Below are 23446 nucleotides of genomic sequence, written 5' to 3'. Positions count from 1 at the left end.
CTTGTACAAGTTGTATTTATAGGATAGATTGCTGGAAATGGGATTTCTAGATCATAGAAAATATATGCGTATACTTTTGTTAGATATTGTCAAATTTCTCTTTCAGTGGTGACATGCCATTTTTGCTATTTCATTAGTGGTGTTAGGAGGAGTAGATGAGTTCATGTATGCAAAGTGCCTGATATAATGAAAAAATAATGGAAATATATCCTCAGACTTCTTATACATTGTCACATGAATTTTATGATTTCTCAATATCCTGAATCCATTCGTAAACATATATTCCACTCTATGTGTAGTTCCCTTAGTTACTTTGTGCAGAACTAGACAAAGGAATTGGTACATCATTCCAAAGTGATTGTTCAACCTCTTAATTATATAAAATAATGAGAAGGCAGCTTCTTTCTCATTTGGGGGTTTACATTTATAAAGTGGCATTTTATGTTGGAATATTTCTGTTTATGAAACCATTCAACATTATGATGGTAAATCCCTTCAGGAAAATAACAAAATGCAGAATACTTTGGGGAAATTATCTTAGACTGAGCTTATAGTTTAATATTTTTGAACCCATCTGTGATTTAACAAACTAAAGTGATGCACATTATCAGCTTAAATTTGTTCTGTGACCACACGCTATGCCTTTCTCTTGACTGCTGCCTAACAGATCTATGAATTTAGTTATAAGGAGACTCAAATATAAATGAATCCAGAAGTATTGTTCATCTGTGCTTTGAAAGCACATGATAATTTGCTTCTGGTGACATCAAACATTATGCTTTAAAAAATGTCTGTGTATTTAACATAGGGAAGATCAGTGTAAACACATTTAGATTAAAACTCTAGACAAAAACTTTTGTTTCAGCATTGTTAAATTTGTTTTATAGAAATGTTTGTTTTTTAAGTTAAGCAAGTAACAATTTACCTAAAGTTTAGCTATTTAATAAAACAATGGGGTATGTTAAATTTGCATAAAACTGGATGTATTTATTTTATTAATTTAAGTTCCTCTTAAAACTTCGTGGTTGTATTATCTGCTAATACTTCATCCTTTGTTACATTTTAGATTCACAAATTAGCACATGACACACTTTTTTTCTTTCCTTAAATTCTTTTATTGGTACATTTTAGGTATACAATACATTTACATCTATCACTGGATACTTGTACCTGTACATGATGTATCTTGGTTCTTATTTTTTCCCCTTTCTCTTTCTTCCCTTCACCCCCTCCCGTCTTCCCTATTTACAAAGACTTTGTTTCCATTTTTTTCCTTTTCTCATAATTTTTCCTTTCCCTTCTTCCCTTTCCGCTTCCCCTCCCACTTCCCCTACCCCTTTGGACCTTTTCTTCCTATTTCAAATTATCAAGTATTGGTTTTAATCATTTTAATCCTTATTTACACTTTCAGTTTCTCACACCAGAGAAACTATTTGGTATTTACACATGTGTGTCCTATTTATTTCACTTAAGAGTATGTACTCAATATGTGTCCATTTAGTTATAAATGTCTCTAGTTTGTTGTTCTTTTTAGCTGAGTAGTACTCCACTTTATAGAAAAATCACATCTTCTTTATCCAGTTTCCAGTTGATGGGCACTTGGGCTATATCCAAGCTTTAGCTATTACAAACTGTTCCACTATAAACATGGGTGTACATATATTGCTGTGGTATGATTCTTTTAATTCTTTTGGGAAGATACCCAGCAGGGGAATAGCTGGATCAAATGGGACCACTAGTCCTAGTTCTTTGAAGAATCTCCATACTGATTTCCACAGTGGTTGCACCAGTCTGCACTCCCACCAACAATGGAGAAGGGTTCCTTTCTCAGCATAACCCCTCCCACATTTGTTATTGGTTGATTTCTTGATAGCAGCCACTCTTTCTGGGGTGAGGTGGAATCTCAGTGTTGTTTTCATCTGCATCTCTCAAATGATCAGTGATGTTGAGCACTTTTTCATATGTTTATTTGCTGCTTTTACTTCTGTGTAGCACATGACACTCTTAACTTTTATACCATTTTAATTTATTTCTAGGTCCTAACTGCCAAAGAAAGAAAAACTCAAATTGATGATAGAAACAAATTGACTGAGCATTTTATTATAACACTTCCTATGTTGTTATCAAAGGTATAGTCTGATTTACAGTTTTGTGATAATATACCACTGAGTTTACTTTTAATATACTATTAAAATAGTTACTGTTTTTTCTTTACTGCTTCTCGTTTTAGTATTCTGCAGATGCGGAAAAGGTAGCAAACTTGCTACAAATTCCACAGTATTTTGATCTAGAAATCTACAGCACAGGTAGAATGGAAAAGGTAAAATTCTGAAATTGAAATTCTACTACCAAAGTAGTTTTATTAGCTGCATTATTTTATTTTCATGTTGTCATATGCCTGTACTTTTTTACTGGGTAGGTCCTGATTTTTGTCATTGTTAAGTATCACAGTTTTTGTTTTCTTTTCCCCCAGCATCTGGATGCTTTGTTAAAACAGATTAAATTTGTTGTGGAGAAACATGTAGAATCAGATGTTCTAGAAGCCTGCAGTAAAACCTATAGCATCTTATGCAGTGAAGAATATACCATCCAGAACAGAGTTGACATAGCTCGGAGCCAGCTGATTGATGAGTTTGTAGACCGGTTCAATCATTCTGTGGAAGACCTGTTGCAAGAGGTCTGTTGTAAAATTAATGTGTTCATATAATAGTTTGGGCTAATAATTACTCAGGATGGCTGAGTGTATAAATGATTTCTGTTTCAAAATAAAACCCAGTAGAACTCTTTAGTCCTTTCAGAAGTTAGAAGCATTATTGCAGCAGTGTATCTTACAAAGATCAATCGTAATAGGTTATTTTTATGCTAAAATTGTTTTCCCCTCTTTCAAGGAAAGTCTAAGGTCTGGTTTTTCTTAACCCTTTTCATGTTCTATTCTGGGACCTACTTTGCATTTTAATGTCACTGAAATATGATGTGCTGATGAATAGAACATACAAATTAAATGTACTATAAGGGATGGATACTCACCTTGAAAGTAGCAAGCTGTACCATTTATTTTTTAAATTATTTCTGGGATAGCTACTTTTTGCTCTCTTCCCAATATATATGGCAATCTGGAATTCTGTAGTTCTCTGTGCACTGACAACTAGGCTGTTTCCTTTCAATTCATGTAACTGATTTTTAAAGGACTTCTTCCTATTATTTGAACATTTCATATTTTTCGAACATTATGGTTTTTCATTATGGAAAATTTCAAATTTTCCAATTACAGATAAAAATGACAATCAGTAAAATCCACCCCTATGGCCCTACTGTACTGGGACTCAAACCCAGGGCCTTCAACATCCCCAGCCCTTTATTTTTTATTTTGAGACAAGGTCTCAATAGGTTGCCCAGGCTAAGTTCAAACTTGACTTCTTCCTGCCTCAGCCTCCCAGAGAACCAGTATTACAAGTGAGTATCACCATGCCCACCTCAGTAAAATCTTGGAAATAATGATTAAAATTTTTCAAGGCAGGAGTATAACACAGTGCTAACGTGTTTACCTAGCATACAAGAAGACCTAGGCTCAAATATCAACTCCACCAATAAAAAAAAAAACAAAGAATTTTAAAATACCTTATCACTCAACAATTTCAAAGAATGTATTCATAGTATTAATTAGAAAAGTGAGCAGTTATGTTTAACACATTTAAATGTATAAATTGTCTATTTCTCGACATTGGGATTATGGTATTTTCTTGTTTATCTACAGTGAATGTGTACTACTTACATAAAGAATTTTTCAGTTAAGTATTAATAGACTTGAATTTAAGCTATGTTAATGAGATGATCTTTATCGTTCACAGGGTGAAGAAGCTGATGATGATGATATTTACAATGTTCTATCCACCTTAAAGCGATTAACTTCTTTCCATAAGTATGTCATTTTACTTAAAAGTAGATCTAGTGAATAGCATATACTAACCAAGATGTACAAAGTGATTGTAATCCTTAATATTCATATAACAGTGGGTAATTTTAGAGAAATATTTAAATATTGTTTTTTTTTCTTTACTGTTCAACGTTTTTTCAGCTGCATTGTTTTATTAAAGTAGAAGATTTATTAATCTAATAATTTAATGTACTATATAACAGATTAGATGAACTTAATTTTTAATTGATGGCTTTAGAAATCTTGACAAATATTGGTGGGGATTTCAAGATGGTCAAGGGATATGAAATTTCAGATAGACAGGAGGAATAAATTCAAGACATCTACAGCTTGATGAGTATAGTTAACACTGTATTACGTTCTTGAAAATTACCGAGAGTAGAAAATAAAGATGATAGAAGGAAAAAGTGAGAAAGGTTTTGTAAGTAAGGAGAGAAGAAAAATCAAGATATCATGCATAGGTATAAATTCCCTATGATGAATGTTTTTATTATATATATGTAAAATGTACCAATAAAATTAATTTTAAAAAAGAAAATTACTGAGAGTAAATTTTAAGTGTTCTTACCACAGGAAACAAATTAGCTCTATTGAGGCATTCTACCACATACATGTATTTCAGAACAGTGATGGATTTGTTTAAAATGTATTACAAAGAAAGATTAATTATGTATAGAATATGAGCTTAAGTTGACCATGTGATAGATGATTTTTTTGTTGTTGATTTTTTAATCCTAATATTCTATATATATGATAAATTGTATATAATATAATTGTATTGGCGAAAGTAAGTAAATGAAAATGTAGAGGGAAAGCCATAAAACTCAATCCTTTGGGCTTTTATCTTGAGTTGTTCTTACTTGGTTATTGTCACTGTTCTTAATATGTACACAGCACATTTGGATTGAATAAGAAAAATGTGTTTTCTGGGGCTGGGGATTTAGCTCAGTGGTTCCACCGCCTGCCTCAAAAGCACAAGGACCCGAGTTTGATCCCCTGGTACCATAAAAAAAAAAAATGTGTTTTCAAATTGTAATTTGCATATAAGAAAACAGAACTTTGTTATAAAAAGAAAGTTTGATTATTATACTTAGTTAATACTTTACATTTTAAAAGTAGTTTCAGAAATTCAAAGCTTTTAGCCTGTCTTGTAGCACATTCCTCTAATCTCAGCTACTCTGGAGTCTGATGCAGGAGGATCACTTGAGTGCAGGGGTTCACGATTGCCTAGGCACCTGTATGAATGAATGTATCAGTCTAACCATTTTCTTTATACACAAGTAAATCTTTGAAATTCCATGGACAAACTCCTTAAAAAATATTTTCTCATGTGAAGATAAAAGTTGGTAGTTAGTATCAAAAGGAGCATTTTCAGTAGAGTTCATGAGAATTTAAAATCTCATTGAGAAGTCTTCAGCCCATATAAACAGCTATACCACAGTTTTTTTTTAGCATTTCCCTTTTTTTGGAGACATGATGTCAGCTATGTAGTGAGGCTGGCTTCAAACCTACAGTCTTTCTGCCTCACCTTCCTAGTGTCTTTCCTGTATTTCCTTTCCTTTAGTTTTGTCTTCATTTTCTTCATAAACACAAATCTCTTTCTCAAGAAATACATGTGGTCATATGTTTTTAAATCATGAATGGATTTGTTTAAAAAAAGATTTCTCATGTAAAGAATATGAGCTTAAGTTGACCATGTGATACATATTTTATTGTTCTTTTAAAGAATGCCTAATATCAGCTTTTTTATTATTTTTTGTCTCTTCCCCCCACTTGAATATTTTCTTTATTAATCTTTTTCAGTTCTGCAAGGAAACAGTTATTTTGATGTCCTTAATAAAACTGAACTTAAGTTTTCTTCCATTATAGAATATGGTTAATGCATCTTTTATTTATTTTAGTGCTCATGATCTCACAAAATGGGATCTGTTTGGTAATTGCTACAGATTATTGAAGACTGGAATTGAACATGGAGCTATGCCAGAACAGGTAGGGATTTAATGATATTCTTTCTGTGTTATTATAAAAAGATTCCCTGAAATCAGATTATTATCAAAAGCCTTTTATAGTAAGTTGTTGATAATTCTTTAATGCAGCTACCTCCTCTTAGAATTATTTCCATAGAATACCTCTGATAGATACATTCAGGTGTGTTAGAGCAAAAAAAATTAACACATGTTAATTGTACAGATTAATGAGATTCATTGTGATACTTCCATACATACATACATAGAGCGTTTATCATGTCTATCCACTCTTCTTCCACCCTGTCCCCCAGGTAAGTCCCCTTCCTAATCCTTGGTGATCCTACTTTCAGATAGTGCTTTTTTTGTTTGTTTAATTTCTGCATATGGGAAAACACACAATACTGGTCTGTTTCTGGTTTAAGTACTAGTTCTGTGTGTTTTGCTGTAGATGACAGGATTTCATTGTTCTTTATAGCTGAATGATACACCATTGTATATAGACCATATTTTCTTTATCCATTCATCTGTTGGCAAGTACTAGATTGATTTCATATCTTGGCTAATGTGAACAGTGACACAATAAACATGGAAAGGCAGACATCTCTTTTTGAGTGCTGACTTCATTTCTTTCAGATATTTAACCAGGAGTAGATCATATACAAATCTATCTTTAGTTTTTTGAGAAATCTGCATACTGTTTTCCATTGTAGCTGTACTGTTTATTTCTGGGTTCTTTATTTTGTTCCATCGGTCTGTGTGTCCGCTTTTATGCTTTGCTGGTTTTTCGTTTTTGGTTTTGGTTTTTTTTACTGTGGGTCCATAGGATGTCTTGAAATCAGATTCTGTGATGCTGCTAGCTTTGGTCTTTCTGTTCAAGATTGCTTTAGCTATTCAGAATGTTTTATGCTTTCATAGGAATTTTAGGGTTCTGTAAAGATGTCCTTGGTATTTTGGTAGAGAGTGCATTGAATCTGTAGATTGCTTGGATAATATATGGTCATTTTAACAGTATTAGTTTTTGGCAATCAGTCAACATGAGCACTCTTTTAATGTCTTCAGTTTCGTCTATGTTTTATACTTTCCATTGTAGAGGTCTTTCATATCTTTAGGTTTACTCCTAGTATTTTTGCTCCACCCCCTCCCCATGTTATGAACAGGATTGCTTTTCTGATTTCATTCTCAGCAAATTCATTATTGTTGCATAGAAAAGCTACTGGTTGTTGTCTTTTGGTTTTCTATGCTTCTACTTTCTTGACTTCTTTTGTCTATTCTAATCGTCTTTTGGTGGAATTCTTAGGTTTTCATGTGTATAGAATCATATCATCTGCAAACAAGGATAATTTGACCTCCTCTTTTTCTATTTTTATGCTTTGTATTTTTTTCATTTGCCTAATTGGTCTGGCTAAAACCTCTAGTACCATTTTGAGTAAGAGTGGGGACAGCAAGCACCTTTAACTTGTTCTTGATCTTCAAGGAAGTGCTTCCAGTTTTTCCACATTCAGTGTCTTGGCTATGGGTTTGTTATATAAAGCCTTCTTTGCCTTGAGAGGATCATCTTGTTCAGTGCATGTCCATTTTCACTATATTAATCCTTCCTACCCAGGAAGAGGGGCTGTCTGTCCATTTTCTGATATCATCTTCAATCTCTCTTTTCAGAGTGCCATAGTTTTCAGAGAAGAGGTCCTTGATTTCTTTTGTTAGGTTGATTCCTAGGTATTTCAGTTTTTTGGATGCTATTGTGAAAGGAATTCTTTGCCCTATTTCTCTCTCAGTGAGTCTGTCATTGGTGTAGAGGAAAGCTATTGATTTTTGTGTGTTGACCTTGTAACCAGCTACTTGACTGAATTTGGTTATTAAGTCTAGAAGACTTTTGGTGGAGTTCTTGGGGTCTTCTATATAGAGTATCATGTCATCTGCAAAGAATGACAATTTGATGTCTTCATTACCTATCTTTATTCCTTTTATTTCTTTCTCTTGTCTAATTGCCGTGGCTAATGTTTCCAGAACTATATTGAACAATAGTGACGATAGTAGACATCCTTGTCTTGTTCCTGATTTGAGTGTGAAGGATTTCAGTTTTTGACCATTTAGTATGATATTGGCTGTTGGTTTTTCATAGATGGCTTCTATCAGTTTGAGGTAGAGACCATCTATTCCAATTTTTTGTAGGGTTTTTATCATAAATGCATGTTGGATTTTGTCAAATGCTTTTTCTGCGTCTATGGAGATAATCATATGCTTTTTGTCCTTGGCTCTATTGATATAGTGTATTACATTACTTGATTTTCGTATATTGAACCATCCCTGCATCCCTGGGATGAATCCCACTTGATCAGGGTGTATGATCTTCTTGATGATCTTCTGCATTCTGTTTGCCAGTATCTTCTTAAGGATTTTTGCATCTATGTTCATTAGTGAGATTGGCCCATAGTTCTCTTTTTCAGTTGGGTCTTTCTCTGCTTTGGGGATCAAGGTGATGCTTGCTTCCAGGAATGAATTTGGGAATATTGCTTCCCTTTCAGTTTCGTTGAAGAGTTTAAACAGTAGTGGCAGCAGTTCCTCTCTAAATGTCTTGTAGAATTCAGCAGTGAAACCATCAGGGCCCAGGCTTTTCTCAGTTGATAAGTTTTTAATTATGTTTTCAATTTCATTGGTTGATATTGGGTTGTTCAGAATTTTTAGGTCTTCTTCATTCAACTTTGATAATTCATATGTATCTAGGAATCTGTCCGTTTCTTCTGTGTTGTCCATCTTATTGGCGTATAGGTTCTGGAAGTAGGTATTGATGATCTTCTGGATTTCTGCTGGGTCTGTTGTAATTTCATCCTTTTCATTCCTAATTGCATGGATTTGGGCCTTTTCTTTCCTTTTTCTGACAAGGTTGGCTAAAGGTTTGTCAATTTTGTTGATTGTTTAGAAGAACTAACTCTTGGCTTCATTCATTTTTTTGTATCATTCTCCGTCTCCATTGCATTGATTTCTCCTCTGATCTTTATAATTTCCTCCCTTGTATGAGCTTTGGGGTTGTCCTGCTCTTCTTTTTCTAGAAGCTTGAGGTTCAGCATCAGGTTGTTTAATTGGGCTCATTCTGTTTTCCTAATATGCATATTCACTACTATGAATTTCCCTCATAAGACTGCTTTCATTGTGTCCCATAGATTCTGATGTTGTATTGTCATTGTCATTTAATTGAAAGAACTGTCTGATTTCTTCTTTAATTTCCTCTGTGACCCATTGGTTAATCAGAAGTGTGTTGTTCACTTTCCACATGTTTATGAAATTTTTTGAGTTTCTTTTACTATGGATCTCCAATTTCATCGCACTATGGTCTGTTAAATATACAGGGGATAACTTCAGTTCCTTTGCACTTACTTAAACATGTTCTATGTGTGGGTATGTGGTCTATTTTTGCAAATGACCCATGTGCAGCTGAGAAGAATGTGTATTCTGATTTTGTGGGGTGGAAGACTCTAAACATCTGTTAAGTTCATTTGTTCAAGAGTTTGATTGAGTTCTAGTATTTCATTACTTATTTTTAGTCTAGTTGATCTATCTATTTGTGACAGTGGGGTGTTGAGTTCCCCCACTACACTTGTATTAGTGCATATATGACTTTTCATGTCCGTTAGTGTTTGTTTTATATAGTTGGGTGCACTAGTGTTTGGTGCATAGATATTTATGATTGTCATCTCTTCCTCTTGGATTCTTCCCTTTACAAGGCTGTAGTGTCCTTCTTCATCTCTCTTAATCAGTGTTGGTTTGAAATCTACTTGATCTGCCAAGAGGATAGCTACTCCTGCTTTTTTTCAGGTTCCTGTCGCATGCAGTATTGTTTTCTACCCTTTAACTTTCAGTCTATGAGTTTCCTTTTGAATTAAGTGTGTTTCTTGCATGCAGCATATTGTTGGATTTTGCTTCTTGACCCATTCTGCCAGTCTATTTCTTTTGATTGGTGAATTGAGACCATTAAGATTGATGGTTATAACTGAAACATACTGACTTGTCATTGCCATGACTTTTTCCTTTTGTTGGGTTCTCCCCCTTTCCATTTAATTTCTTGTCATGCCAGATGGGTTCATTCTGCTTTGCTTCCTGGGGTTGTGATCCTCCATATCTGTTCCTAGGATATTGTGTAAAATTCTTTGGAGTGCTGGTTTGGTATTCATGAAGTTCCTAAGGTGCTCTTTGTCATGAAAGTATCTTATTTCTCCATCCATTTTGAAAGATAGTTTTGCAGAGTACATCAATCTGGGTTGGAGGCTGTTTTCTTTTAGGGCTTGGAATATGTCACTCCAAGTTCTTCTTGCCTTGATGGTTTGTGTTGAGAAGTCTGCTGTGATTCTGATGGGCTTTCCTTTGTGTGTGATTTGTTTCTTTTCTCTGATTGCTTGTAGAACTTTGTTCTTCTGTTGTGTTTCTGGAATCTTAACAATTCTATGCCTATGTGTAGATTTTTTTTGATCAAGGCTATTTGGAGTCCTATATGCCTCACTTATCTGTATGTCAAGCTCTTTTCCCCTCCTTGGGAAGTTTTCTGCCATTATTTCTGTGAAGAGATTTTTTTTTATGTCATCTGCACTCTCTCCTCTTTCTTCACTGACTCCAATCAGTCTTATGTTATTCTTCTTTGGATCATCTAGCAGCTGCTGGATTGATTTCTCATGTTCCTTTATAATTTTGTAGCAATTTTTCTTTTCCTACTCACTAATTGCAATCTTATCTTCTATATCTGAAATTCTGTCCTCACATTGGCTCATTCTGCTGTGTAGACTTTCAATGGAGTTTTTCATGTCCTGGAAATCTATTTGCATCTGTTTTATGGATTCCATTTGTTTCTTATGTTGGGATTCCCTCATGTTCCTCAGCTCCTCTCTAGATTTATTAATCATGTCTTGCACTAGGGGCACAATTTCTCCTGTTATCTGAGAAGTTATTTCTGATTTCCTTTTTTCCAGATCCCCTTTTGTTGCCAGTTCAGTGGGTCCAGGTGGTTGAGTATCAGAGGGTTCCATCTCATTTCCCTTTGGGGTTGCTGTAGGTGATCTGGAAGTCTGGTTTTGAGACTTATTTATGTGTTTTCTCATTTCGACTGGGGCAGGGGGCTGTTCGCGCCTGCACGGATTACCTCCTCTGAGCTGGGTGAGGTGGGACGGACCGGGAGCAGCAGTAGGAATGGTGACCCAAAAGCCCTTTCCTGTGGGCTGGGAGCAGCTGGAGGGATGGTGGCTGGGAAACCCCTTCCTCTGGACCAGGAGCAGTGGGATGGTGGCTCAGAAGTCCCTCCCTCTGGGCCGGGAGCGGTTGGAGGGATGGTGGGCCGGAAGCCCCTTCCTCTGGGCCAGGAGCAGCGGGACAGAAGGTGGCCCAAAAGCCCCTTCCTCTGGACCAAGAGCAGTGGGACGACGGCTCAGAAGGCCCTACCTCCGGGCCAGGAACAGTGGGACTCAGTACCTTGGTCTGGTGGTCTGCTGTCCTCTGTGTCTTTGTAGTGTGGAATCAGGTGGCTACCTGTCTGCAGCGGGATGATTCCGTGTCTTCCGCACGTCTCAGGACCTCGGTAGGGCGTGCACAGACCAGCCTGTCTGCAGTGGGCTGATTCGGCGTGTTTTGTGGGACTCAGGACCTGGGTAGGGCATGGGCAGACCTGCCTGTCTGCAGCGGGGTGATTCGGCGTCTTCCAAGGGACTCAGGACCTCAGTAGGGCATGCACAGGCCTTCCTGTCTGCGGTGGGCTGATTGGGCATGTTCTGTGGGACTCAGGACCTAGATAGGGCATGGGTGGACCTGCCTGTCTGCAGGGGGGTGATTTGGAGTCTTCCGCGGGACTCAGGACCTCGTTAGGGCGTGCACAGACCTACCTGTTTGCAGCAGGCTGATTCGGCGTGTTTTGTGGGACCTAGGACCACGGTAGGGCATGGGCAGACCTGCCTGTCTGCAGTGGGGTGATTCGGCGTCTTCTGTGGGACTCAGGACCTCGGTAGGGCATGTACAGACCTGCCTGTCTGCAGTGGGCTGATTGGCCGTGTTCTGTGCCACTCAGGACCTCGGTAGGGCATGGGCAGACCTGCCTCTCTGCTTCAGTTCTTACGAACTGTTTGACAACTATTTGCTTTTTTAATTTTTTACAGGTGTGTTTCTTTTTTAAAATAAATTTTATTTTATTTTTATCCTATTCTCCCCCTCAAGCTCCCTCCCCTTCCTGTGTACAAAAGGTTTGTTTCCATTTTTTCTTTCTATTTTCACTTTTTTTCTTGACCATTTCTTCCTTCCTTTGTTCCTCCCTCCTCCCTTGTTCCCTTTCCCATTTGAATACTTTCTTCCCATTTCCCAATATCTACTATACATTTCAGTCCTTATTTCCACTTTCAGTTTCTCACACCAGAGAAACAGTGCAGTGTTTCAACGTGTGTGTCTGATTTATTTCACTGAGGAGTATGGTCTCAAGGTCCATCCATTTAGGTATAAATGTCTGAAGCCCAGCCGTCTTTATGGCAGAGTAGTACTCCATTGTATAAAAAAACCTACATCTTCTTTATCCACTCATCAGTTGATAGGCATTTGGGCTGTTTCCAAGATTCAGCTATGTGCTGCTACTGTGCTGCTATAAACATGGGTGTACATATATCACTGTGGTATGATGCTTTTAATTCTTTCAGAAAGATACCAAAAATAATAAAATGGAAAAAATGCATAAAATAGAACTTCTAGTTTCAGTTTTTTGAGAAATCACCATACTAATTTCCACAGTAGTTGGACCAGTCTACACTCCCACCAACAGTGGAGAAGGGTTATTTTTCCCATGGCCCCTTTAGCATTTGCTATTGGTTGATTTCTTTCTAGCAACCATTCTTTCTGAAAAGAGATAGAATCTTGTTGTTTTAATTTGCATTTCATGAATGACCAGTGATGTTGAACATTTTTTCATATATTTTTTTGCTGTTTCTATTTCTTTATCTGATTAGTGTCTTTTCATTTTAGATGCCCATTTTTGGATTGGGTTTTTTAATTTGGAGGGGTCTGATTTTTTTGAGTTCTTTATATATTCTAGATAATAGTCCTCTATCTGATGAATAGCTGGTAAAATTTTTTTCCCACACTGCGGGTTGTCACTTCCCTCTGGTTGTGGTTTCTTTTGCTGTGCAAAAGCTTTTTAATAAGGTGAGGTCAAAGTTGTTGATTATTTGTAGTGTTTCCCATGCAGCTTGGGTTTTGTTCCTGAAGTCTTTGGCTACTCCTATGTCCTCAAGTGTTCTACCTATTCTCTCTTCCAGCAGACTTAGTGTTCCAGTTTTAATATTTAGATCTTTGTTCCATTTCGATTGTACTTTAGTGCATGGTGAAAGATATGGGTCTAATTTTAATCTTCAGCATGTAGAAAGCCAGTTTTCCAGCACCATTTATTAAGAGGCTATCCTTCTTCCAGTGAAGTTTTTGGGTCCTTTGTCAAAGATAAGGTGATGGAGTGTGTCTGAAGTTCTTTCTGCATCTTCTCATCTGTTTCACTCATCTTCAGTTCTGTATTTATTTATTTATTTATTTCCAGTACCATTCTGTTTTTATCACACTAACTTTGTAGTATAATTTCAAATCATGGATTGTGATGCCACCTGCCTTGCCTTTGTTGCACAGGATTGCCTTTGTTATTCTAGGTCTCTTCTGGTTCCAAATGAATTTTAGGATTATTTTCTCTAATTCTGTGAGATACGCTGTTGGGATTTTGATTGGAAAGGCACTGAATCTGTATAACAATTTTAGAAGTATGGCCATTTTCACTATATTGGTTCTTTCTATCCAAGAACAAGGAATATTTTCCTGTTTTCTGATATCCTCTTCAATCTCCTTTTTCAGAGTACTGCAGTTTTCAATGTAGAGGTCTTTTACTTCATTAGACTGATTCCTAGGTATTTCATTTTTTTTTGGATGCTATTGTCAGAGGGATTATTTCTCTAATTTCTATCTCCATGAGTCTGTTTTTCATATACAGGAACACTTTTGATTTTTGAGTGTTGACTTTATATCCAACTATGCCATTGAATTTGGTTATCAAATCTAAAAGTTTTGGTGGAGTTCTGGGGTCTTCTATGTAGAGCATCATGTCATCCACAAATAATGATAGTTTAACTTCTTCCTTTTCCTATCCTGATTCCTTTTATTTCTTTCTCTTGTCTAATTGCTATATTAAACAGAACTATATTAAACAGAGTGGTGACAGTGAACATCCTTGTCATGTTCCCAATTTTAGTGTGAAGGATTTCAGTTTTTGACCATTTAGTATGATATTGGCTGTTGGTTTTTCATAGATGGCTTTTATCAGGTCGAGGTAGAGACCATTCATTCCAATTTTTTGCAGGTTTTTTTTTTATCACAAATGGGTGTTGGATTTTGTCAAAGAAAAAGAGATGCTTTTTCTACATGTATTGAGATGATCATATAGTTTTTGTCATTGGCTCTTTTAGTATAGTGTGTTACATTTATTGATTTGCATATGTTGAACTATTCCTACATCCCTGGGATTAATCCAATTTGGTCATGGTGTATAACCTTCTTGATGATTTGCTGCATTCTGTTTGCCAGTGTCTTACTGAGGATTTTTGCATCTGAATTCATGAAGGATATTGGCTTGTAATTCTCTTTTTTGATTGCATCCTTCTCTGGTTTTGGAATCAGGGTAATGCTTACTTCCAGGAATGAATTTAATATGTGAGTGTTGCTTCCCTTTTAATTTCATTAAAAAGTTTGAGGAGTAGCGGCATCAAGTCTTCTCAAAATATCTTATACAATTCAGCAGTGAATCCATTAGGGCCAGGGCTTTTCTTTGTTTTAATTTAATTTGTTTTAATTACGTATTCAATTTCATTGACTGATATTGGTTTATTTAGAATTTCTGTATCATCTTGATTCCATTTTGGTAATTCATATATATCTAGGAATCTGTCCATTTCTTATGTTTTTTCCATGTTATTAGAATACAGGTTCTTGAAATAGGTATTGATAATCTTCTGGATTTCTGCAGGATCTTTTGTGATTTCACCTTTTTCATTCCTAATTGCATGGTTTTCGGTCTTTTTTTTTGTTTATAAGATTGGCTAAGGGTTTGTCAATTTTACTTAATCTTTCAATGAACCAACTCTTCAATTCATTGGCTGTTTTTATTGTTTTCTTAGTCTGTATTGCATTAATTTCTGCTGATTTTTATAATTTCCTCCCTCATACAAGCTTTGGGCTTGACTTGCTCTTCTTTTTCTAGGAGCTTGAGGTTCAACATTAGGTTGTTTATTTTGTCCCACTCTGTTTTCCTGATATGGGAATTCACTGCTGTAAATTTCCCTCCTAGGACTGCTTTCATTGCATCCCATAAGTTTCAGTGTGTTGCATTGTCATTATAGTTTAATTGTAAAAATTATCTGATTTCTTCTTTAATCTGTGACGCATTCAGGAGGGTGTTTTGGGGGGGGGTTGTACCAGGGATTGAACTCGGGTCTTTGCGCTTGCGCAGCAGGTGACGAAACCACTGAGCTAAATCCCTGGCCCAGGAGAGTGTTTCTTAATTTCCGTGTGACAAGTATTTTCTTTTAGGACTTGAAATGCACTATCCTGTGTCCTCCTGACCCTTTAGGGTTTGTGCTGAGAAATCTGCTGGTAATCTAATGGGTTTGCTTTTAAATGTGAATTGACATTCCTCTCTTGTATCTTTTAATGTTTTTTGTCCTGTACTTTTTTTTCTTTTTGGTTCGAGGGATTGAATTCTGGACCTTGCGCTTGTGAGGCACTGAGCTAAATCCCTGGCCCCTGTCCTGTACTTTTGACAGTTTACTATGTCATGGAGAGATTCTTCTCTAGTCATGACTATTTGAGGTTATAAAGTTCTCTTTTACCTGCATACTCATGTATTTCCCAAGAATTTGGGAAGTTTTCTGTTATTTCATTGAATAGGTTTTCTATGCCCTTAACCTTTATTTCTTCTCCTTTAGGTATACTGATTATGTTGACATTTGATCCTTTAATGATGTTCCAGAAAGCTTGAATGTTCTCTCTTTCCTTATTTCTGTCTGATTGTAATATTTCAGAAGACCTGTCTTCAAGCTCCAATATTATTTTATATCCTGCCTTGTCTTCCTCATTTTACCGTTTGTCTGTATTCTTTTGAATTTTACCAAGCTTTTAAAAGTCATTTGTTTATCAGGCATTTCATCTACTTTGCAGTCTTTGGAAACGGAAAGTTTCAACCCTTTTTTTTCATACTTCATGTGTTTTGTATTTTGATTTTGTTTATTTTAGTACTGAGGATTGGCCATCTCTTCTTTTTTTTTTTTTTTTTTTATACTGGGGATCGAACTCGGGACCTTGCACTTGCCAGGCAGGTGTGGTGCCACTGAGCTAAATGCCCAGCCCTCTTCTGCTTTTATGGATGGCCTTCTTAGTGCATGCCTTTTGTCTGATGACATGTCTTGGGGTATCAGTTTCTTTTGCAATGTTAAGTTTATTTCCAGCTGGACACTATAGTGTAATCACCCTGTAGTACCTTCAGCTGTGATTAACAGATTTGAGAATGGGCCATACTACATCAGAGTTAGAGATACCCACTGGCTTTGCAGTTCTTACAAGAGTGGGGACACGCTGGTATTTCAGGCTGGTGTGGTATAGACAGCAGAGTATGTGAATGTGGGGTGTACCCTCTGGTTTCTCCTACAATGGGCATGGTAGCCCCTATCGGCTGATGGTTTCCACACACACTACTGATATTGGTTGTTACTTGAAAGCAATTGTGCCAAGCATTATGGTGCATGTTTGTAATCCCAGCACTCAGGAGGCCGAGGCAGGAAGAGCTCCACAAGTTTAAGGCCAGCCTGGACAGTCAAAAGAAAAAAGCAAAATCGTCTGTCAAAAGAAAACAAAATGATGATATTTGTTGCACTTGTTCTGAACAACCTGAAGCTCTTGTCCTCTGATTAGACACTGGTCCAGATCTAGGTGCTTTATGGGGAAAGATGAGGGCACAGTGGTGACTTCCCCCGCATTGTGATACTTAACATCCAATCTTATCAGCAATACATGATCTGACAAAGTGCAGGTAGAGGACCCATGTATGTGTGGTGTCAGAAGTTGTGTTATTCCTCTCTACTGCTACTTGGGAGTGTCTACCCAGAAGGAGGACATCAGACACCACACCCTAGGTATATCTGCCATGGGTCAGGTTGATGGCCGGGAGCTTTTGCCTCTCCTGTTCTTTAAGCAGAAGTGTCCACGAGGGTTGGAGCAGGACTGAGTTGTTATTACAGGTGGAAAATTCCTCTCAGCTGGGCTAGGACTATACCTCAGTCACAGAGCTATCCACCCAATATGGGCAGTGTCCTAGGCTTGATCCCCAGCACCACAAAAATAATAATTAAAAAGAAGAAAGCATTCCTCACAACCAAATTGCTTGGAGGTGCAGGCAAGGATTGATGATTTTCTCCTGTGCCAAGCAAAGCTGCTCTTCATGTCTTCTTAAATTATGCTCCCTAGGGGCAGGACATTGGCTAGGGATGTTTGTTCTCCCCTGCCCCAGTTCTTTCAGTTGTACCAACCAGGTATTGAGCAGGAGTGAGTTCCAGCTGAAATAGGTTGAAATCCTCTCAGCTGAGTTTCTCACCTAAAAGCACAGAATTTGGGCAGTGCCAGGTATACTTTCTCGCCAGAGCTTTTAAGGCTGCACACCCTGGGGATGGGGGAAAAGCTGGAGCCACAATGGAACAATAGAGGATTTGTCCCACAGAGAGGTACAACTCAAAAATTAGGGACCTTATAAAGAAGGCTCCCAGCTACATTATCCTGGGATGTGCTGTGAACTCCTTCTCTGAAGCCAGCCCACTGTACAGATCTAGGTGCACATCTGAGTCTCTTACCTGTTAAGGCTATGCCTGCCAGGGTGCCAGCTTCACAGATAAAATTTATTAGGATTCTTTCACTTTTACCCCTACAGAGGGAAAGCTCCTAGGAGATAGGTGCTGGGGTGTTTTGTTTGTCTAGCTATGCTAGATTTTACCAGATTTCCATCTTCTGCCATTGAGTTCCAGTGTTCTCCCACAGCCACTCACCTCCACATGCTACTGCACACCTGTTGCTTCTGATTTTGTCCTGGGAAGGAGCAGGCAAGTGCTGGGTGCCTCGTTTCTACCACCTTGTACCCTCCAGAGTAATTAACTTCAGCTATACTTTACCTTAAAATTTTAATGGTTAGGTAAACATTAATTTTTTAGGAAAAATGCTGGTAATTTGTCAGAGCAAGTCCAAAATTTTTTATTATTATGTAATGAAAAGTTTTAATTATAACTGTTTCAGGTACTGTTCTAAGTATTGATAATATCAGCACTTGCCGTGGCTTAGTTTTTGTAGTGGAACCATAGTTAAATAAATTTGAGAACGTTTAATAAGTTTTAGAGCTTCTGTATTCACATACAATTTGGAGTGCAAGCGGCAGGAATTCAACAAACTTGGCCTAGTGCTTGCTTCAGCAGCACATATACTAAAATTGGAATGATACAGAGAAGATTAGCATGGCCCCTGCGAAAGGATGACACACAAATTCATGAAGCATTCCGTATTTTTTTAGGTTCTCTAGTGTGAGAAACTGAAAGTGTAAATAAGGATTAAAATGATTAAAATGAATAATTGATAATTTGAAATATTAAAAGGTCCAAAGGTATAGGGGTGGTGGGAGGGGAAGGGGAAAGGAAAGAAGGGAAAGGAAAAATTATGAGAAAAGAAAAAAAAGGAAACAAAATCTGTGTAAATAGGGAAGGGTGGAGGGGTTGAAGGGCGCATAGGTAATGGGGAAAAAATAAGAACCAAGATACATCATGTACAGATACAAGTACCCGATGATAAATGTAAACGTATTGTATACCTAAAATGTACCAATAAAAGAATTAAAAAAAAAAACTTGGCCTAGTCTTGAGTAGAATAATTATCTTAATTCTATATGAGAATGGAAAGAATTGTTTTGTTGTATACTATTGACACTGAGGAAGACCAAAATACGTATTTCACAGTTAGGTGTAGGTAATTTTTAGGAATTATTCATTCTCTTTTGATAATGTGGAATGCTTAGATGATACTTTATTACTCTAAAGCAATAAGAATCTCAATAGATAATTTCATATTAAAATTTAACCAAAAAAGCCAGATTCAGTGACTCCTATGGACCCACTAACCCAGATAGGAGTGTCTTGGAGTCCAGCCTGAGCAACATAGTGAGACCTTCATCTCAAAAAAAACATTTTTTAAAAAGCTAGTAACAGAAACAGTGTTTTATTATTGCTGTGATCCTTTTAAATTGCCTGGCATGATTCTGTAGTTGTTGCTTGTTTCATATGTTACTGTCATAGTCACAAAATGGTATCTACAATGACTTGTGTCATTTATATTCATTGATTTGTATTTATTCACTACTATATGAATAAACTTTCTTTAATGTACTTTTATCTTTTTTTTTTTTGTACTGGGGATCGAACTTGGGTCCTTGCGCTTGCGCAGCAGGCGGCAAAACCACCGAGCTAAATCCCCAACCCTCATTAATGTATTTATTAATTTATTTATTTTAAAACATTTTGTTTCTTTGAGATAGGATCTCACCATGTAGTCCATGCAGGCCTTTAATTTGCTGTGTAGTCCAGGCTAGCCTCGAACTCTCAGTTCTGCCTCAGCCCCCTGCATGCTGGGATTGTAAGTGTGCACCACTAAATCTGACTGCTTCATTATCAGTATAAACTCATCTTTGGACCTTTTTTCCTATTTCAAATTATCAATTATTTTAATCATTTTAACCCTTGTTTACACTATCAGTTTTTCACACTAGAGAAACTATTCGGTATTTACACATGTGTGTCCTATTTATTTCACTTAAGAGTATGGCCTCGATATGCATCCATTTAACTATAAATGACTAGTTTTTCATTCTTTATGGCTGAGTAGTACTCCATTTTATAAAAAAACCACATTTTCTTTATCCAGTTTCCGGTTGATGGGCACTTGGGCTGCTTCCAAGCTTTAGCTATTACAAACTGTGCCGCTATGAACATGGGTGCACATATATCACTGTGGTATGATTCTTTTAATTCTTTTGGGAAGGTAGCCAGCAGGGGAATAGCTGGGTCAAATGGGACCTCTAGTCCTAGTTCTATAAGGTATCTCCATACTGACTTCCACAGTGGTTGCACTAGTCTGCACTCCCACCAATAATGGAGAAGGGTTCCTTTCTCCCCACAACCCTGGCAGCATTTGTTGTTTGTTGATTTCTTGATAGCAGCCATTCTTTCTGGGGTGAGGTGGAATCTCAGTGTTATTTTCATCTGCATCTCGATGAGTGATGTTGAAGGAGTGAAGGGAGAGGAAGGGGAAAGGAAAAGAGGAAAAGGAAAAACTGAGAAAAGAAAAAACATGGAAATGAATTCTATGTAAATAGGGAAGGCTGGATGGGGTGAAGGGCGCACAGGTAATGGGGAAAAAATAAGAACCAAAGATAGATCATGTACAAGTACAAACACCCAATGATAAATGTAAATGAATTGTATACCAAAAATGTACCAATAAAAGAACTAAAAAAAAAATAAACTCATCCTATTTTATTCAGCTTGGTAAAATTTAATATTAATCGTATTTATTTTGATGATCCTATTGTTGTAGCTTTGGACATTGGGACTCCTTTCAAACCAGCTCTTGTGTGCTTTTCTTATTTTTTTGAGTACTTCCCGTAAGAATATGTTACAGAGTCTACTTAAACTCTCCCCTGAATTTTTTTTTTTTTTTTTTTTTTTTGGTACTTAGGATCAAACTCGGGACCTTGCACTTGTAAGACAGGTGGTGGAACCACTGAGCTAAATACCCAGTCCAATTTTAATATACTTTTGGGTTTTTGTTTTTGTTTTTGTTTTTTGGTACTGGGGATCGAACTTGGGACCTTGTGCTTGCGAGGCAGGTGGCAGAACCACTGAGCTAACCCCAGCCCATACTTTTGATACATATAATGACCATATTCATCGTAGGAAATTTATACTGTACATAATATTCTTGATTCTTTTTTCCCATTCCCCTCACCCCTCTTTCAATCCTTTTCTTTCCCATTTACAAAAGCTTTGTTTTCATTTATTTTTGTTTTGTTTTCCCTTCCTTCCTTTCCCTTTCCCCCCTCCCTGTTCTTCCCATATGAACATTTTCTTCCTACTTCCCAATATCTATCATCCATTTTGGTCCTTTTTTACCATTTGGGTTTCTTACACAAGAAAAATGATGTGATATTTAAACATGTGGATCCGATTTATTTCACTTAAAATTATGTCCTCAAGGTATATCCATTTACCTAAAAGTTAAGTTCTAAATAACATAATAATCATTTTCTTATGAAGAACCCATATTTCTGAATTTGTGGTAGTATCTCTTCATACAATTTTTTTGTAAAATAAAAGCAAGAGATATTTAAATTATCCCTATTCTGTTTTATGGCTTTCTGCCTGTTTACTGTTGGTATAATTTTGTTTAAGTGTCATTTTAGTCTTCTCGTATATTCATTTCTTTAAGCCTAGGCTACTTTCATTTTATTGATAAAACTGAAGCAAAAGGTATAAAAAGTATAACTAAGATCACAAAGCTGTGGTACACCCTCTCAAACCAGGCTTTTGAAAAAATTTTTATTACTGCATGCTTGCAGTACATAGTTATGTTCATGGAGAGTTGGTACATGTACATAATCTTAATTCTTTTTAATTCAAACTAAGCTTTTAAATTCTTTATCTGTATTTTCTGCTACTGATATGTTACTGCCATTTATGGCAGCTGAGGTTATACTTCTGCTCTTTACCATGCCTTCTTTTCCCTACTCCGTACCTTTTGATGTTTACTACATGTCAGATTCTTTTTTTTTTTTTTAACCTTTTTTCTCCAAATGTCTTTTGTGCCATTTCACTGTGAACTGTGGAGAGATTAAATGTGTAATACCTAATTTATCATTATGAACTGGAAATCACATTATTCAAACTGAACATAATATAGGGTATAACTAAGGCCAGATTATTTTGAGGGGCCAGTTAAGTTTATTGCATATAGTAATAGAATCATGCTTTTCTAGAAAACTACACACTTATTTCCCTGACTGGCATTAGAAATTATTTCATTTATTTGTCATTGGTCTTTGTGTATACTGTATCAGACATTTTACCATTCCTCTATCCACCATGTATACAAGGCTCCTAGTTTAAAAAAAAGAAAACAGGAATCAGAATGCCTTCCTTTTCTTTTTTCCCACACACATACAAAAACACATCCAACTTACTCTGAACCTACCCGTTTAAAAAAAAAAGTTGAGTCCCAGGTCCTGAAGGTATAATGGAGCATAGTATTAGAAACAATCTTTAATCCCAAGAGTCTTTTGATCTACCTCCTGAATATATTTTCTTGTCATACTCTTAGTCTTTAGTTTAATCCCTCATATATTCTCTTGTAGATCACAACAGAAACTTATTTGTCTTAGTAACCTCAGTTTTATCACCAATCCAGGCTCTATTCTAGTAATTCTTTTTTTTTTTTTTTTTTTGGTGCCGGGGATTGAACTCAGGTCTTTGCGCTTGCGCAGCAGGCAGTAAAACCACTGAGCTAAATCCCCGGCCCCTTTATTCTAGTAATTCTAAACCATGTGTGTACTTTAGAAACCTTTATGAAATCCCCCCTTTTAACTAAATGAATAATCTTAAATATTGTGAGTATAGACTGCAATAACCTCCTTTATAAGGTTATTTGCATAATACTATCAAAATTGAATGTGGGAATATCTTTCATTTGAACCTTTGTATTTCTAGTAATTTAGACTAAGGATATATGCTTAAATGTCTGTACAAAAGTTTGGCTACAATATGTTCGCTGTAGCATTTATAAAAATGGAAATACTCATTAGTAGAGAACTAATTAATTACAGTAGTATATTTTTGATTCTCTGCAATTCTATACAACTATGAATAAAATGAGTTTGATGTTACTTATGCTACCACATTCTATGTGAGAAGACATTTAATGATATATTAGCTATAAATGGCAAGAAAGATCAGTATAATTTCACTTTTTTCAGTATAATTTTAAGAAGTGAGAAGAGGATCTGTTTATACACACATCTACTTGACAGATTTATTTCTGGGATGATATATAGTAACCTGTTAGCAATGCCTTACTTTGTGGAAAACTAGGGATCTGTAGTGATCAGGAATCTTAATTTGAATTGTGCACCATTTGTTCTGTTAGATATTTTGCCAGGTACATCTAAATGCTAATACTTTCTAAATTTAAAATTGAGAAGCAGGATGTAGTGGCACACACCTATAATCTCACCACTCAGGCGGCTGAGGCAGGAGAATTGCCACAAGTTCAAAGCTAGCTGAGGCTACATAAGGAGTTCAAGGCCAGCCTGAACTACATGGTGAGGCCCTGTTTCCAAAAAACAAAATTAGTGAGTTATTTTGCAATGAACAATTAGAAATTGAAATTTTATAAAATATATCATTTACAATAGCTTCAAAAACAT

At 36.4% G+C, this 23446-nt stretch overlaps 1 protein-coding gene and 1 non-coding gene across 5 annotated transcripts in view; both read left to right on the top strand.

Annotated features, from left to right (window-relative positions):
• Stag1 (STAG1 cohesin complex component) overlaps positions 1-23446 on the top strand; it is a 377958-nt gene that overhangs the window by 297877 nt on the left and 56635 nt on the right. For all 4 annotated transcript variants that reach the window (XM_021246771.2, XM_087186950.1, XM_013070789.3 and 1 more), the window contains 5 exons: positions 2037-2129; positions 2231-2320; positions 2474-2677; positions 3849-3919; positions 5836-5923. In XM_021246771.2, coding sequence (XP_021102430.1) covers positions 2037-2129; positions 2231-2320; positions 2474-2677; positions 3849-3919; positions 5836-5923 — 546 coding nt within the window. The remainder of the gene's footprint in view (positions 1-2036; positions 2130-2230; positions 2321-2473; positions 2678-3848; positions 3920-5835; positions 5924-23446) is intronic.
• Positions 18383-18489, top strand: LOC147825246 (U6 spliceosomal RNA). Its single transcript, XR_015441212.1, has one exon. It is a non-coding gene; the product is annotated as a U6 spliceosomal RNA (small nuclear RNA).

This window comes from Heterocephalus glaber, unplaced genomic scaffold (genome assembly GCF_053883595.1).
Source record: "Heterocephalus glaber isolate CG9 unplaced genomic scaffold, H.glaber_assembly_v1.0 deba00001504, whole genome shotgun sequence".
NCBI classification, from domain to species: Eukaryota; Metazoa; Chordata; class Mammalia; order Rodentia; family Bathyergidae; genus Heterocephalus; species Heterocephalus glaber.
This window is presented reverse-complemented; position numbering and strand designations above follow the sequence as displayed.